Source organism: Apus apus, chromosome 1 (assembly GCF_020740795.1).
Source record: "Apus apus isolate bApuApu2 chromosome 1, bApuApu2.pri.cur, whole genome shotgun sequence".
Lineage (NCBI taxonomy): Eukaryota > Metazoa > Chordata > Aves > Apodiformes > Apodidae > Apus > Apus apus.
The window spans coordinates 38,622,952-38,637,447 of record NC_067282.1 but is presented as its reverse complement, the minus strand read 5'-3'; the positions used below and the strand labels follow the sequence as shown (position 1 = coordinate 38,637,447).

The 14,496-nt window shown below is 39.5% G+C and overlaps 1 protein-coding gene across 3 annotated transcripts in view; it reads left to right on the top strand.

Annotated features, from left to right (window-relative positions):
- The window catches only part of PCDH9 (protocadherin 9), a 720,963-nt gene that overhangs the window by 458,232 nt on the left and 248,235 nt on the right, over nt 1–14,496 (top strand). For 2 of the 3 annotated variants that reach the window (XM_051626344.1, XM_051626369.1), the window contains one exon: nt 6,002–6,203. In XM_051626344.1, coding sequence (XP_051482304.1) covers nt 6,002–6,203 — 202 coding nt within the window. The remainder of the gene's footprint in view (nt 1–6,001; nt 6,204–14,496) is intronic. The other variant, XM_051626354.1, reaches the window with a different exon arrangement.

Below are 14,496 nucleotides of genomic sequence, written 5' to 3'. Positions count from 1 at the left end.
GAGGGAGCTGGTGGGGGAAGCTCGCTAAGCTTCTCTCCATCGTTTATCAGCAATCCTGGTCAGCAGGGGAGGTCCCAGATGACTGGAGGGTGGCTAATGTAATGCTCATCTATAGGAACGGCTGGAAGGAGGATCCGGGGAACTACAGACCTTTCAGTCTGACCTTGGAACTGTGAAAGATCATGGAGAGGCTCATGTTGAGTGAGGTCTCACGGCAAGTGCAGGGCAGCCAGAGCATCAGGGCCAGCCAGCATGAGTTTATGAAAGGGAGGTCTTTCTTGTCCAATCTGATCTCTTTCTATGACCATGTGACTCAACTTTTGGTTGAGGGGAAGGCTGTGGATGTTGTCTACCTGGACTTTTGTAAAGCCTTCGATACTGTCTCCCACAGCATTCTTCAGAAGCAGCTGGTGAATCATGGCATAGACAAGTATACTCTTCACTGGGTAAAAATCTGGCTGAATGGCCGGGCCCAGAGAGTTGTGGTAAAAGGCATCAAGTCTAGTAGGTGGCCAGTCAGCAGTGGTGTCCCTCAGGGCTCAGTTTTGGGACCAGTCTTGTTCAGTATCTTTTATGAATGATCTGGATGAGGAGATTGAGTACACCCTCAGTAGGATGTAGATGACACCAAATTAGGTGGGAGAGTTGATCTGCTTGAGAGTAGGATGGCACTGCAGAGGGACCTGGACCGACTGGATCAATGAGGCAAGGCCAGTTATATGACGTTCAGTAAGGCCAAGTGTTATGTCCAACATTTTGGTAACAACAAACCCATGCAACACTACAGGCTTGGGGAAGAGTGGCTGGAGAGCTGCCCAGCAGAAAATTATCTGGAGGTATTGGTGGACAGCCATCTTAACATGAGCCAGCAGTGTGCCCAGGTGGCCAAGGCCAACAGCATCCTGTCCTTCATCAGGAATAGTGTGGCCAGCAGGAGTAGGGAGGTGATCATGCCCCTGTACTTCACACTGGTGGGGCCACACCTTGAGTACTGTGTTCAGTTCTGGGCCCCTCACTGCAGGAGGGACATCGAGGTGCTGGAGCATGTCAAGAGGAGAGCTACCAAGCTGGTGAAGGGTCTAGAGAAAAAGTCATATGAGGAGCAGCTGAGGGAACTAGTGATGTTTAGTTTGAAGAACAGGAGGCTGAGGGGAGACCTCATTGCCCTCTACAAGTACCTGAAAGGAGGTTGTAGGGAGTTGGGTGTTGGCCTCTTCTCCCAAGTTTAAAATGACAGGACTAGAGGAAATGGCCTGAAGTTGTGGCAGCAGAGGTTTGGAGTGGATATTAGGAAGAATATTTTTACTGAAAGAGTGTTCAGGCACTGGAATGGGCTGCCCAGGGAGGTCTTCCTTGGAGTTATTCAAGAAACGTGTAGATGTGGAACTTTAGAGCGTGCACTAGTGGTCGAGATTTCAGGAGGTTTTTTTGTGGTTGTTATTTGGTGTAGAGTGTGTGGTTTTTATGTTTGTTTTGGGGTTTTGTTTTGTGTGTGTGTGTTTTGGGTGGTGTGTTCTGTGGCATTTTGGTGGTTCGAGTTTGTGATCTCAGAGGTTGTTTCCAACCATGACTGTTCAGTGATCCTGTGATCAGTAGTACCAGGAATATCCCCACTCTTCATCATCCATTCCTCCCCTCTCCCCCTGTAAGAGCCAGTTTATTTTTTAATTGGCATTTTCAAGCATCAAAACTGTTCCTTATATCCAGTAATTCCACAAATTGCAATTGTTAGAAAGTACTAGGTATGTATTTGTTTTTGTTGTAGCAAGAAAGCAGCAGTGACTATACCTGTTTATTGTCTGGTTGAATTGATATAATTTTGGATGTTACTGTCAGTAAGGAAGGTATCAGCTGGTTGAACACCTGTTCTGAAAACAGAAAAAAAAATGTGTTCCTATTACACTTGAACTGTCCTTTTATCAGCACCAGAGCTTGCTATCCTTTATTGTGATCTAAGATGCAGAATTAATTATTCTCTGTATCTCTTATGGATGTGAAGTCAGGCTTGACCTGGATGAGCTTTATAGAATCTGCTGCAATAGGTGATTAAAAGAAGGATGATTCCATGTAGCTGATACCAGTTGTTTTCCTGATTTTTAAACTCAGGTTTAAAAACCTATTGAGTCAAAGTGTTCTGAATTATGCATTGAAATTACTTTTACACAGGTTAAAATTATACGGTTTTGACTGAATTTTCCTTTTAGTTTTTAAGTTTCACATAAAAATGTTGTGATATTTCCTGATTAAAAAAGAAAGACTGGATGTTTTTCAGGACGTGAAGAAAACCTATATTCTCCCCCAGCAATGGTTTGTGATTGAATATATCACAGATTTTACATTTGAATTTGGGCCAAGTGTTGTGGACCTGAACCATAACCCCACCTCATGCTTGTATATAATCCTGCATATGTTGTAGCATAATGAAAATTGTAATTTCTTGTTATTAGTCTCAGTGTTGTACCAACTATAAACTGAATTACTCAGAATAGCTTGATTCTGTCTTTAGGTAAAAAGAATTCAAAGCTGCATTTGGCTGCATACTGGAGAAGATAAATACATAGTCTGAGCATGTTGTAGGATTATCTTTTGAAAGAATAGTCCCTGATACTATTGTAGAGAGTAGAAATACAATGCACCTGGGTGCCAGCTGCTGGGTATGTGTATCTGTATCTTCCCTAAACTGGGTGTGTTTAAGGATTTGTGTGGATTCGCTGGCAAACTCCAAGCTGGATCCGCCGTGGAGTAGAGGCTCAGGGCCCAGGGGCTATTCTGGGGACCCCCAGGTGTGGGGTGTCTGTGGAACAAATGTAAGAGTGCTGCGTGTTTGCAGCGAGCCCCCAGCTGGACCAGCCAGCAAATTTGGAACACGTGGAGTGGGTAATTGGGGATGGAATCCAGGTAGGGGTTTTGGGTGAGCAGAGGGGTCATGCTGGTGCTCAGGGCATCTGTTAATATGTATGTGCTTGTGAACATGGAAAGTGTGGTGTGAATGCTGCACTAGTGACCTTCTGCCCCTGCCAGCCCAAGAGGAGGAGGGGACATGTCTGTCTGTGCCTGTGTCTGGTGTGCATCCCCAGTGTGGGTGCTACTGGGGGCAGTGCTATGTTGTGGCCATTTGTGTAGCCACAGCAATGGTCCTGGTCTTCTCTGTATGTGTGTTACCAGGATACATGCTCAGTTTTGGTACGGCAGCAGCTTTGCTAGTGCACAGGAGAAAGTGGCAGATGCATCTCTCCACCTGGGTAGAGACACCAGGTCCCTGGGTACTGGGCTGGTCTTCAACAGCTGAGCAAGAGGGTCCTGGATGAGGGCAGCTGGAGGAAGCAGCCATGTAGCACATCACTTAGCACCCTCATAAGCTCCCAGCAGGTTGTGACAGTCTTCCCTTTCAATTAATATGATATGCCTAATCCTAAGCATTTGCTTTGAGTCTCTCTTTGTAGAAGGCTTTTTCCCCTCATTGGTTTGATGGCACAGCTTAGTCTAAAGTTTCTTGATAGACTGCATGCTGTCCATTCATCATCTCTGGAACTGGATCACTGTTTACGTGACGTTTAGATTTTTATATAATCCTTTATGATTTGTTGAGTCCCCAGTGAGAGGCTCAGAAAGCCAAGCCAATATATTTTTTTCTTATCATCTGAAGTGTAGATTTAAAAATTTATAATGCTATCAGCTAAGAAGTTGCCAGTATTAGTGCTAGGCCTGTGCCATTGTACTGGCTGACTGACCGCCTGTCAGTGTAGAGTCAGAGCAGATTTTGGCTAGTGTTGAGTTTTTTGTTAGGCAAGATCAGTATTTTTACTACATGACTCATGATGAAGGTTAATTATTTAGGGGGGTTTAATTATTTTTTAGAATTTTAAATAGGAATTTTCATCTCCTCTCTTACGTTCTCAGCTTCTCAGTAGTTCAGATTTCTTCCTAGAGTATTCTAGTTTTAAAAAATGAAAGTAATCTCCTTTTCTTGTGCCTCTTACTGATTTTACTAGTGACATAAATTCTTTCTTTGGAAAAACAGATCTCTAAATTTGTGTTACTGAAAATACATGCAGGAAGACAAGATTTAGTTAGCTATATTCTCTTTTGTTCATGTTGAGGGGAAAGAGGCTGCTGGAGATTCCAAAAATTTCTTCAGTGTAACAATACTACAATGAAAAGTTATAAGAAAAAGTAACAAAAGTGTGATAAAAGTTTGCTTAGCCATAGTATATGGAGTTAGGTCCTCAGTTGATGTAAACAAATACAACTCAATGACTCAGAGGATCTGTTTGTTTTTGCTGCAGCTGGATTCTAATCCTAAAGCTAGGAAAGGAACTTAAAAGCAAAATGCTAATTACTAAATCACAGCCAAGAGCAAACAGTATTACATTTATTTCTATACTGAATTACACAGTAATACAAAATTGACTTAATCAACTATCTATGACCACCCTAGGGAGATGAGTAAAAAGAAACCCAGCAGAGGATATTGATCATCATGTAAAATGGTAGTAATTACCATTAACAAATAGCTTTTAATAAGCAAACAGTTAGTACAACTAACTTGAGGTTTTCCTCATTAATTTAAAAAAAAAAAAAAAAAGATACGAAAAAACAGAATCGGGGCCAAAAAAGGAGAGTCAGGGCCTAATGCTTTTTCCATTAACATCAGGGAAAGTTACTTGGATTGGGATAGATATGGGACACTTGTCTTTAACTGCTTAAAAAATTGGTAACTAGTGACTCCATATAAATCTCAAATTATTGGCTTACACATAAGCCATAACTTCCAGATGGCTAATATTGATAAGAAAGTAACCACTAAACTAAACAGTCACTAAGCTTAAATCAAACTTTTTGAATCTCTTCTTTGTTCTTAACCAGTCTAGCTAACCAAATCACTCAGGCTCCCTGCTGCTGAAAATAATTTTTGTGGGAAGATGTGCCTAACTTAATTTAACCACTCTCTTGATACGCTCCTAAGCTAGTTGTTTCCGATGCTTCAAAGATGCAGTATTTTGATCCATGAAGATCTGTAATATTCCTTTAATGAATCCCACAGTCATGGCTGTTAAACAATTTGCAGCGGTGCTATGGGCGTTGGAGCTCATGGGGAATCACTGTGTCATTCTGTGGCTGCAATTCATGAAGTTGGGTTATTTCTCCTGATGAGAGAGGTTCAAAATCAATAATGGTGAACTGAACCAAGGATACATTGCAGATCTTACTTTTTTTTTTTTTGAGGTGGCTGGGTTTTTATTTAAGTAGTTCAGGAAAACTTGTAATTTTGTCTTCTCATTCACAGTGTTGTTTAGAACAAACTGTGTGCTGTTTATTTTTATTCCTTTTACTGAAGTAATAGTTGCTTATTCCATCATTGCATTCTGTTATTCTTTATTGACTATTGTGATTTCACAGATATATTATCAATCCTAAATATCCATATTAGTGAGAAAACTGATATCAGTTAAGTATCCTTGTAGATCTTTATTTATATGTCCTTATGTTCCTGGAAGATTACAGCTGTTTTAATTGGTTTAGTTAACTTGGTGGACTTTTATTCCAAGCATGAACAGTGATTATTCAGGTTTTAACCTCAGAAATATATACTTACTCTGTTTTCTGATGTAGTTTGCATTTCATAACATAGTTTGCAGCAGTTTCCTCTTAAGAGTTTTTATATATCATGCTTTTAAAACAATGAGAAATATACCTAAATATCTGCGGATAATTTTCTTACAAGAAGCTTAGTTTACAAATGAGCATGTTCAGACCTTTGAAATTTGGCTCTCCTGCCTGCCATCTTCCCTGTGTTATTTTAAAAGTGAGAGAAAATAAAAAAAACAAGCAGCAAATTATAATAGTATAACAATTGCCTCATAAGCATTGCCATAAATCTATTTGTATGTCAAAATTTTAAAAAACCCCAACAAAACAAGCAACCAAAAAAACCCACCTAAGAGTCAGAAGAACAGAAAAGAAGAGCACTAATCAGCATTTCCTGTGCTCTTCTTTGTAGTCCCAGCGCCGTGTTACATTTCACCTCCCTGATGGCTCCCAGGAAAGCTGCAGTGACAGTGGTCTGGGAGACCACGAACCGGTGGGTGGTGGAACCCTGATCTCACACCCTCTCCCTCTGGTTCAGCCACAGGATGAATTCTATGACCAGGCTTCACCAGACAAGAGGACTGAAGCTGATGGCAACTCCGACCCCAACTCGGGTGAGTCAGTGCTCAGCTGATCTGAGTTGATTTGCTAACTCAGTTACTTTCTTTTTCATCCCTGTGAGCTTTGCAATAGTAAAGATGTTTTTAAGCACATGCATGAATATTTGGTCATGTTAGCTCATAACACTTAGAAGGAACTAGTGTAGTTTGGCTGCAGTGTCTCATGTTATAATTTAACTGTATAAACAAAAATATATCCAGTGGAAAAAGAAAAAAACAAACCAGCTTAATATAAATTGCATAGTATGTAAGAATAGCTGGGAAGAAAGAAGTCCTTCAAGGTATCAAACTTTTATTGATGTTTGTGGTGCTATTTCAATTTAGCATTGGAAATTTTTTTAGGAAAGTCATTCTAAGTACAAATTTAAGGAGCAGGGACATGGAAATTGTGCTGTCTTTTTAGACTAACATAGAAAACAGCGAATTGGTGAAGCACTGAAAAATTTAAAGAATCCACATTTCTGTGACATGCTTACAGTTTCTCCTTCTAAGAGCCAGAAAAACAGGATTTCCTTATAGGTTGGAATGGCATGATGTTCTGCTTCTTGAAACTGTTGGATATGCGTTTTCATACCAGTATTAATTATGTGCAGTTTATCTGGTTTGGAAATTCCTGCCTTTCTTTTCTTCTTCTCTGCTCTATAATATGTATACATGATTGCAGTGCTTTTGTGACCATTAATACTAAAAAACGAAGTGCGATCTTAACCAGTACTGGGACTAGTATTTTGTCATGGAATGTGGAAACTTGAACATACTGGGAGGGGCAGTAGCACTGACCTTCAGCCTCTTGTTTTCCTTCTAGGATGTGGAGACAAAGGTTATAAGTGTTATTTGGGCTCTTGAAATGTAATTGAACTTGAGTTATCTTGCATCCCAAGAGTAAAGAAGTAAGAATTAGTTTCTCCCTTTGGCATTTCTCTCTTTTGTAGAGATGATTAAATTGTCATTGGGCCTGTATAAACCAGGAGAGAAGGTGGCCTTGAGACCTGATGAGCAATATTAAGGTCCATGTTCTCATTTGAGCAGAGCTGGGTCTGAATTATGACATTTAAATCATGGCAGATGCGTACTGAAGAATATTGACCTTAGAAACCTTTTTTTCTCCTACTTTTTATGGGAAGACTGAGATGGTGTATTGGTTGAAACTCTTATGAAGAAACAATTTGAAATGCTTTATTGTGTCAGAATTGTATTCTGGTTTCCAATTCCCTTTTTTTTTTCCCCTGGTCATGACACCTGCATTTTATTTTCTTTACCAAAATGGAAATGTTGTTGGAACTATTATCTTAAATACTAAATCTATCTATTAATGGATTGACTCTGGAGCAAGAATATGTGTCTGCTTGAGCAAGCAAGGAGCTTAAGTGGAATTATCCTGCTAATTCTCTGACCACGTGTGAGATGTGTGAGAGACTTAACGAGATCAGAGAGGAGTTTTAAGGCAGCATTGAGTGTTGGCACTGTCACATCTGCTTCACCAACTCTGAATTGCACATCTCTTCAAAATGTGACTTAAAAATCCTACAGGAGAGTCAGGAAAAACGGGCTTAGTAAATTTTGTACCAAGTTACTAAAAATGTGTTTTTAGAAATTTTATGTCCTTAATACAAAAACTAATAAAAGATAAGTCAGAGTGAATAAGTGTTCTTAAAATCTATATGAAAAGTTTTAATATCTGTAGTCACACCTGGCTTAGCCTTAGGGATGCTAAATTAATGACAAATTTATGAAAGTCTAATCAAGCTGAATTAACGATGAGTGAAATATCAAAGTACAGGTTTTTCACCTTTTATCAGACTGAATTAGAAGAGAGATTGAAATAGTGCATTCCATATCTCATTAAATCTCACAAACTAAGAAAGGAATGATATGGCCATGATGTGGCAGAAAACAGCCTAAGAAAACACAAGGCAAGAAGGGAGTGATGCTGCCCATGATTTTGTCTTCTGTATCTTATTCAGTATCAAGTTATTGCCTAAGCATTGTGTAAAAAGTTATTTTGCTACTGGAGGCACAAGTTTTTGGATAAGATGCAAGATGGAATTTAAAGCAGTTTATGATTATTGAAGATCCTGTGTCAATTTTCAGAAGGCAAAATGCTATTGTATTTGGCAAACTTACTTTGTGGTTATTTACATATGTTCATGGTTAAATTAACTGATGTAGTATCATTTCAACATTGTATCCTTCAACACTTCTAAACTGAATTTCTAGTAGTTATATTGCAGTGAAATATTAAATTGTTGTATTTAGCAGTAGAAATTGTTTCTTCTCAGTGGTTGTTTAAGGGATTGCTCTTTATGAAAATAATTGGAGCATGCTGCAGTAAAAGAGACATTATAACATAAAGAAAAAAAATCATAGTGGAGATTAGTAGTATTACCATGTACATGTACTGCTGCCAGTTTTGGATGATAGATGCTGAAGAACAATATTTTATTTTGCTTTTAAATGTTTCAACTGCAGAGAAAGTGAAGTGCTTATGTTGATATTTCTAATGATCCCCAAGAATAAAATCTGCACCAAAAATACAGATTTGTCCCACTGAATTTTTATGAAAGTTTATTCTAAATAAAGGTTTCCTTCAGCTCATGGGAATATGATGTTAATCTTGATAGTAAATGCCTTGCCTCATGGTGAGAGTAATTTTGGTTAATGGCTTCAATGCTTAGTGAATTTTGTGATTTACTATTGTACATTGTGAAGTTATGTGAATAAAAATGCAGCCATTGTTTTTCATTATTAGTATGTTGTTACTTTAATTATATTTGAACAGTGACCAAGGCCCAGGTCTTTAAAATCTGAAATAGTAAAAAAGCCCAAAAACTAACTACACAAAGGTATGAGAAATCTTATTGCCATATTTTCTTTGCAATCATTAGCTTCTACGGAGGCACAAGAGCTACAATTACATGATTTAATGAAAGGAACATAAACAGAGTACATTAATCTTGCTAATCTTAAACCAGCAGTCTCTCACTGGGGGAAACTGAAATGAAGAGGGATGCCAAAAACTAGCATGGTCAGACACAGACTGTCTCTGTGGTTATGAGGGAAAGGCAACAACACAGAAATCTGAAGTAAAAAAAAAAAATTATAATAACTTTAGTAGTGCTTTGTATAGTCCAAGCCTGGTTTGCATCACTGAAACCTGTCTTCTTTGCATTGAGTCTTTTGTTTTTTAATGCCTGAGGGTTTAATTTTATGCGTTAATATATCTTCCATTTCACCATTGTTAATTGATCAGTGTTAATTGTCAGAGGACTATGATAAAGTGTCACTTGTAACTTCCTTGGTCTCATTTGCGCCCTGATATGCTTTGTAAGAATTCTTGCATCAGTCGCCATGTTTAAAAACAACATAATGCTACAGAGTGACACCAGCACTGTAGCTTTGTTATGCATTACTAAATGATAAGAACAAGTAATTCAGATTTACTACAGGAAGTTTCATTATTCAAGACTCATGGTTATGATGATTTAATTTTGCATACAGTATTGATTTGTAAGGTAAGCCTTGTGTATGTTAAAACATTTTATTGAATTTAAGCACAGTGATGAACAGCTTTAGCTTTGTCTTGCTGACCATGACTTTGCCAGAAGCATGGGCCAAGAGAAAGGGAAAGCAGCATGATCTAGCCTGGCTATATTGTCACCACGATGACATGCAAAAGAGAAAGGTTATAAATATTGTAGTGTTCAATCTGTAAAAAACCCACAAAAAAAACAAGGCACATGCCAAAAAGATTATATAATTTCTTAGAAACAAACCTTTTTTTAATAATTTGAAATCCCACCTTTTTGTGTGGAATTCTGACCTCGTGTGTTCTCCAAATCACAGAATCCTAGGAGTTGGAAGGGACCTCGAAAGATCATCTAGTCCAACCCCCCTGCCAGAGCAGGGTCATCTAGAGTACATGACACAGGAATGCATTCAGATGGGTCTTGAATGTCTCCAGTGACAAGAGACTCCACAACTTCTCTGGGCAGCCTGTTCCAGTGCTCTGTCACTCTCACAGTAAAAAAAATTTTCCTGATATTCACATTGAACCTCCTATGCTCCAGTTTGCATCCATTACCCCTTGTCCTATCGCTGGTCATCACTGAAAAAAGCTTGGCTCCATCTTCCTGACACTCACCCTTTACATATTTGTAGACATTGATGAGGTGACCCCTCAGTCTCCTTTTCTCCAAGCTAAAGAGACCCAGCTCCCTCAGCCTTTCCTCATAAGGGAGATGTTCCACTCCCTTAATCATCTTTGTGGCTCTGCGCTGGACTCTTTCAAGCAGTTCCCTGTCCTTTTTGAACTGAGGGGCCCAGAACTGGACACAATATTCCAGATGTGGCCTCACCAGGGCAGAACAGAGGGGGAGGAGAACCTCTCTTGACCGACTAACCACACCGTTTCTAATACACCCCAGGATGCCATTGGCCTTCTTGGCCACAAGGACACATTGCTGGCTCACGGTCATCCTCCTGTCTACCAGGATCCCGAGGTCCCTTTCCCCTACACAGTCCCTTTCCCTCTCCAGCAGGTCAGCCCCCAGCCTGTACTGGTACATTATGTTTTTCTTCCCCAAATACGAGACTCTACACTTGCCCTTGTTGAACTTCATCAGGTTTCTCCCTGCCCAACTCTCCAGCCTGTCTAGGTCTCGTTGAATAGCAGCACAGCCTTCTGGTGTTTCAGCCACTCCTCCCAGCTTGGTGTCATCAGCAAACTTGCTGAGAGTACATTCTGTACCCTCATCCAGGTCGTTGATGAAGATATTGAACAACACGGGTCCCAGTACCAACCCCTGAGGGACTCCACTAGTCACAGACCTCCAACTAAATTGTGTCCCATTGACTACAACTCTCTGATTTCTTCCTTTCAACCAGTTCTTGATCCACCTCACTACCTGATCAGCAAACCCATACTTGATCAACTTATCTGCAGGGATGCTGTGGGAGACAGTGTCAAACGCTTTACTGAAATCAAGATAAACCACATCTCCCGCTCTGCCATCATCTATCCACCTAGTTATTTCCTCATAAAAGGCTATAAGGTTGGTCAAATATGATTTACCCTTGGTAAAACCATGCTGACTGCTCTTAATGACCCTCTGATCCTTGATGTGCCTAGAGATACTGCCAAGGACAAGTTGTTCCATCACCTTTCCAGGGATGGAGGTGAGGCTGACCGGTCTATAGTTACCCGGGTCCTCCTTCTTGCCCTTCTTGTAGACTGGAGTGACATTTGCTATCCTCCAGTCCTCAGGCACCTCTCCTGTTACCCATGACTTACCGAAGATGATGGAGAGTGGCCTAGCAATGACCTCTGCCAGCTTCCTCAGCACCCTTGGATGCATTTCATCCGGACCCATCGATTTATGGATGTCCAGATTGCTCAACTGATCTCTAACCCAATGAACACAGTATTTTACGTTTTGAAGGTGTGTATATCACACCTCCTATAAAAACTATTTAATCAGGTGATTAAAGTCCTTCATCTGTTAGTCTATTAGATAAGAATTTAGAAAACATAACATTTCTTTAGAATCTTAAAAAAAAAGTCACTGTAAAATTGTATTTTCTGCTATGACTTAACAGCCTCAGTTATTACCAAAAAACTTACTTTTCTAATTTTTAATGGTTCTAAATGTGTGTATGCGAAAGAGCACTTTCAACAAACATCTTTATCACTGATTGCATTAAGAGTGTACAGTTGTCTGATGTATTGTGCAGAATGTTACTTTTTGTTACTGTGTGTATTTCATTGGCATAAACCCCCCCCTCCCCCAATGTTATTAGTGAGGAATTATTTCACTGTGTTGTCAGGGACTTAAATTGTTTAAGTGTCTTAACAGTTTCATGTGGCAGAGCTGTGCAGCAGAATTGTATGAAGGAAAAATGTGCCTCCTAGAGTAAAGAAGGGGAAAAAACGTACTTTCATGGAAAATCTTGATAAATCACATTTTGATAGCTGCAAGCTGTGGATGTGATTAATTTTTCTTCAAAGGGATAAATAGGAATAGCATGTATTTAGTGGAATGTTAGATATATGTTTATGAAATTAAGTAAATGCTTGTCTACTTTCTACTTCATTAATAAACAGTATCAATATAAATTACACAACACAAATAGCTTTAGAAAAACAGGGAGCAGTATAAAAAAATCGTAAAAAACCCACTGTTCAAATTAAGTAGAATGTTCTGTTATTTGCTAAGTTAATTATTAATTAATTGCTAATTCCAAAGCAATTCCATATTCTTGGAAGTAATGTAACACCACTTTCTACCAATAGTACTGTTTGTAGATAGATGTTTTATTTCCACTACATTAAAAATTGTATGGATAAATGTGGCTGATAAATACCTGAGTTCCTACATTTTAATAAACCTAATACTACCATGGCTTCGCCAACTGATGTCAAGGGTATTAAATCATACTGTAATTCCACTATTAAGTAGGAATATCTTTGTGGCAGTGGTTTAATTACGATTAAAGTTCAGAGTACTGGCAAGAGTGGCTCGTATTACACTTGGTCATATGATAGAGTCCCATGTGGAGAAGCTAAGCCTTTCATGCAAAGAGCTTTGGTTTTACAGTGTCACTATCATTACACCCAGTGGGTGATGATGGTTTAACCTTGCAGGCATACCCTCTGCTTAATTCTGTCTTTAATTTTGCTGCCTCAGAAATTTCTTGTCATTCTTAGTAATATTGGAGTCCATAGCTGAACATCCTAAGGTGTAGGAAGAAATGTTACTCTGTTAATGCTTTAGCTCTAGATAAGTCAGTGTCCATAGTTATTCTTGTGTTTTTATAATACGAGACTCTGTGTGAACTCAAATAAGAGCATTTGCCTTGGAGTCATTTCCTCCATTTCATTAAACACAAGTTCATACCTCTCACAGAATCTGTCACATTTAGCTACAGGCAAGTAGGAGTAAGAAAAACTGGAGTCAATCTGGAGAATGAGCCTATTGAAGAACTATGAAGTAATCTAATATCTGAATTCACTCTTAGCACTTATTTCTTTAAACAGATAAATAAAATCTGAGAGGCATAAAGGTATTGCTATCCCTTTACATCTCTTTGCTGCTTCTTTACAGTGAAGATTTTAAAACTGTCTTGGTTTAGAAAAGCCCTTGCTACATCTCTTCCTATTCTACTCTCTTTCCCCCCGTCCACTAAAGCTAATTGAAGTGTAAATCCGGATGGCATAGCCATTCAGTTGGCAGCCAGAGGAGAACTTGTCTCATTGCTTCTCTAAGATAAATGCCTAATGTGTCTGAAGTTTCTAGCTGCTGCTGCCATCCAAGACAAGAAATTGCAGGTCTGCAGCAGTGAACTGAGAAGGCTAGATGGGGTATGGCGACTATTCATACTTGCAAGAAAAATTTAGAAGTGTTAGATGGTTAAAAAAAGGGTAATGTTGCACGTTAGGTTAAAGCTGGTGCCTGTGACTGTGGTTGCAGCATGCTGATACCCAGGACTGTTTAAAACTGCACATACTTTTGCCAGTGGGACAGGATAAAACAAAAGACTGATTTAAGGAATTGCTAAGAGTTATTTTCTCCTATCAGTAAAAGTTATCTTCTCACAAAGCTTTTCTTCTTGTGACAGTAACCTCAAATCTACTGCAGAGATTCTTTTTTTGTTTTGTTTTAAAGCATTATCATCATCTAGTCAAACCTCTGTCATAGAATTTCATAAAAGTTTTCTTAAATCAAGCCTGTATTTCAAAATCACAAAAAAGTTATTTATTTCCCTTGGTGTTTGTATTCAGTTTATGTGACGAGGCTGAAGGTACAGGAGCTGCAGGAAGGTCTTATAGGACAAGACACCAGAGACTGCTCCCATGTTAGGCAGAGTCAATTTCCACTGGTTCCAAAACAGACCCATTGTTGCACAAAGCTGCATAGCAGCTGGGGGAGAAAAGTAAGAAAAATGTGAGAGGAGCATCCCTGCAGACATCAAAGTCAGTGAGGAAGAAGAAGGGAGGGGGTGCTCCATATTCAAGAGGAGAGATTCCCCTGAAGCTTGTGATGAAGACCATGGTGTTACTTGCAGCCCATGTAGGGCCCCCACACTGGACAAGGTAGATATGCCCTTAAAGGAAGCTGCAATCTGTGAAGAGGCAGGCTCGTGGCAGAAACTGCAGCCCACAGGGGACCCACACTGAAGCAGTGTGTTCCTGAGGCCTGCAGTCTGTAGAGTACCCATGCTGGAGCAGCTAGTGAAGGACTGTATCCCTTGGAAGGGACCCCATGTTGAAGCAGGGTAACAGTGTGATGAT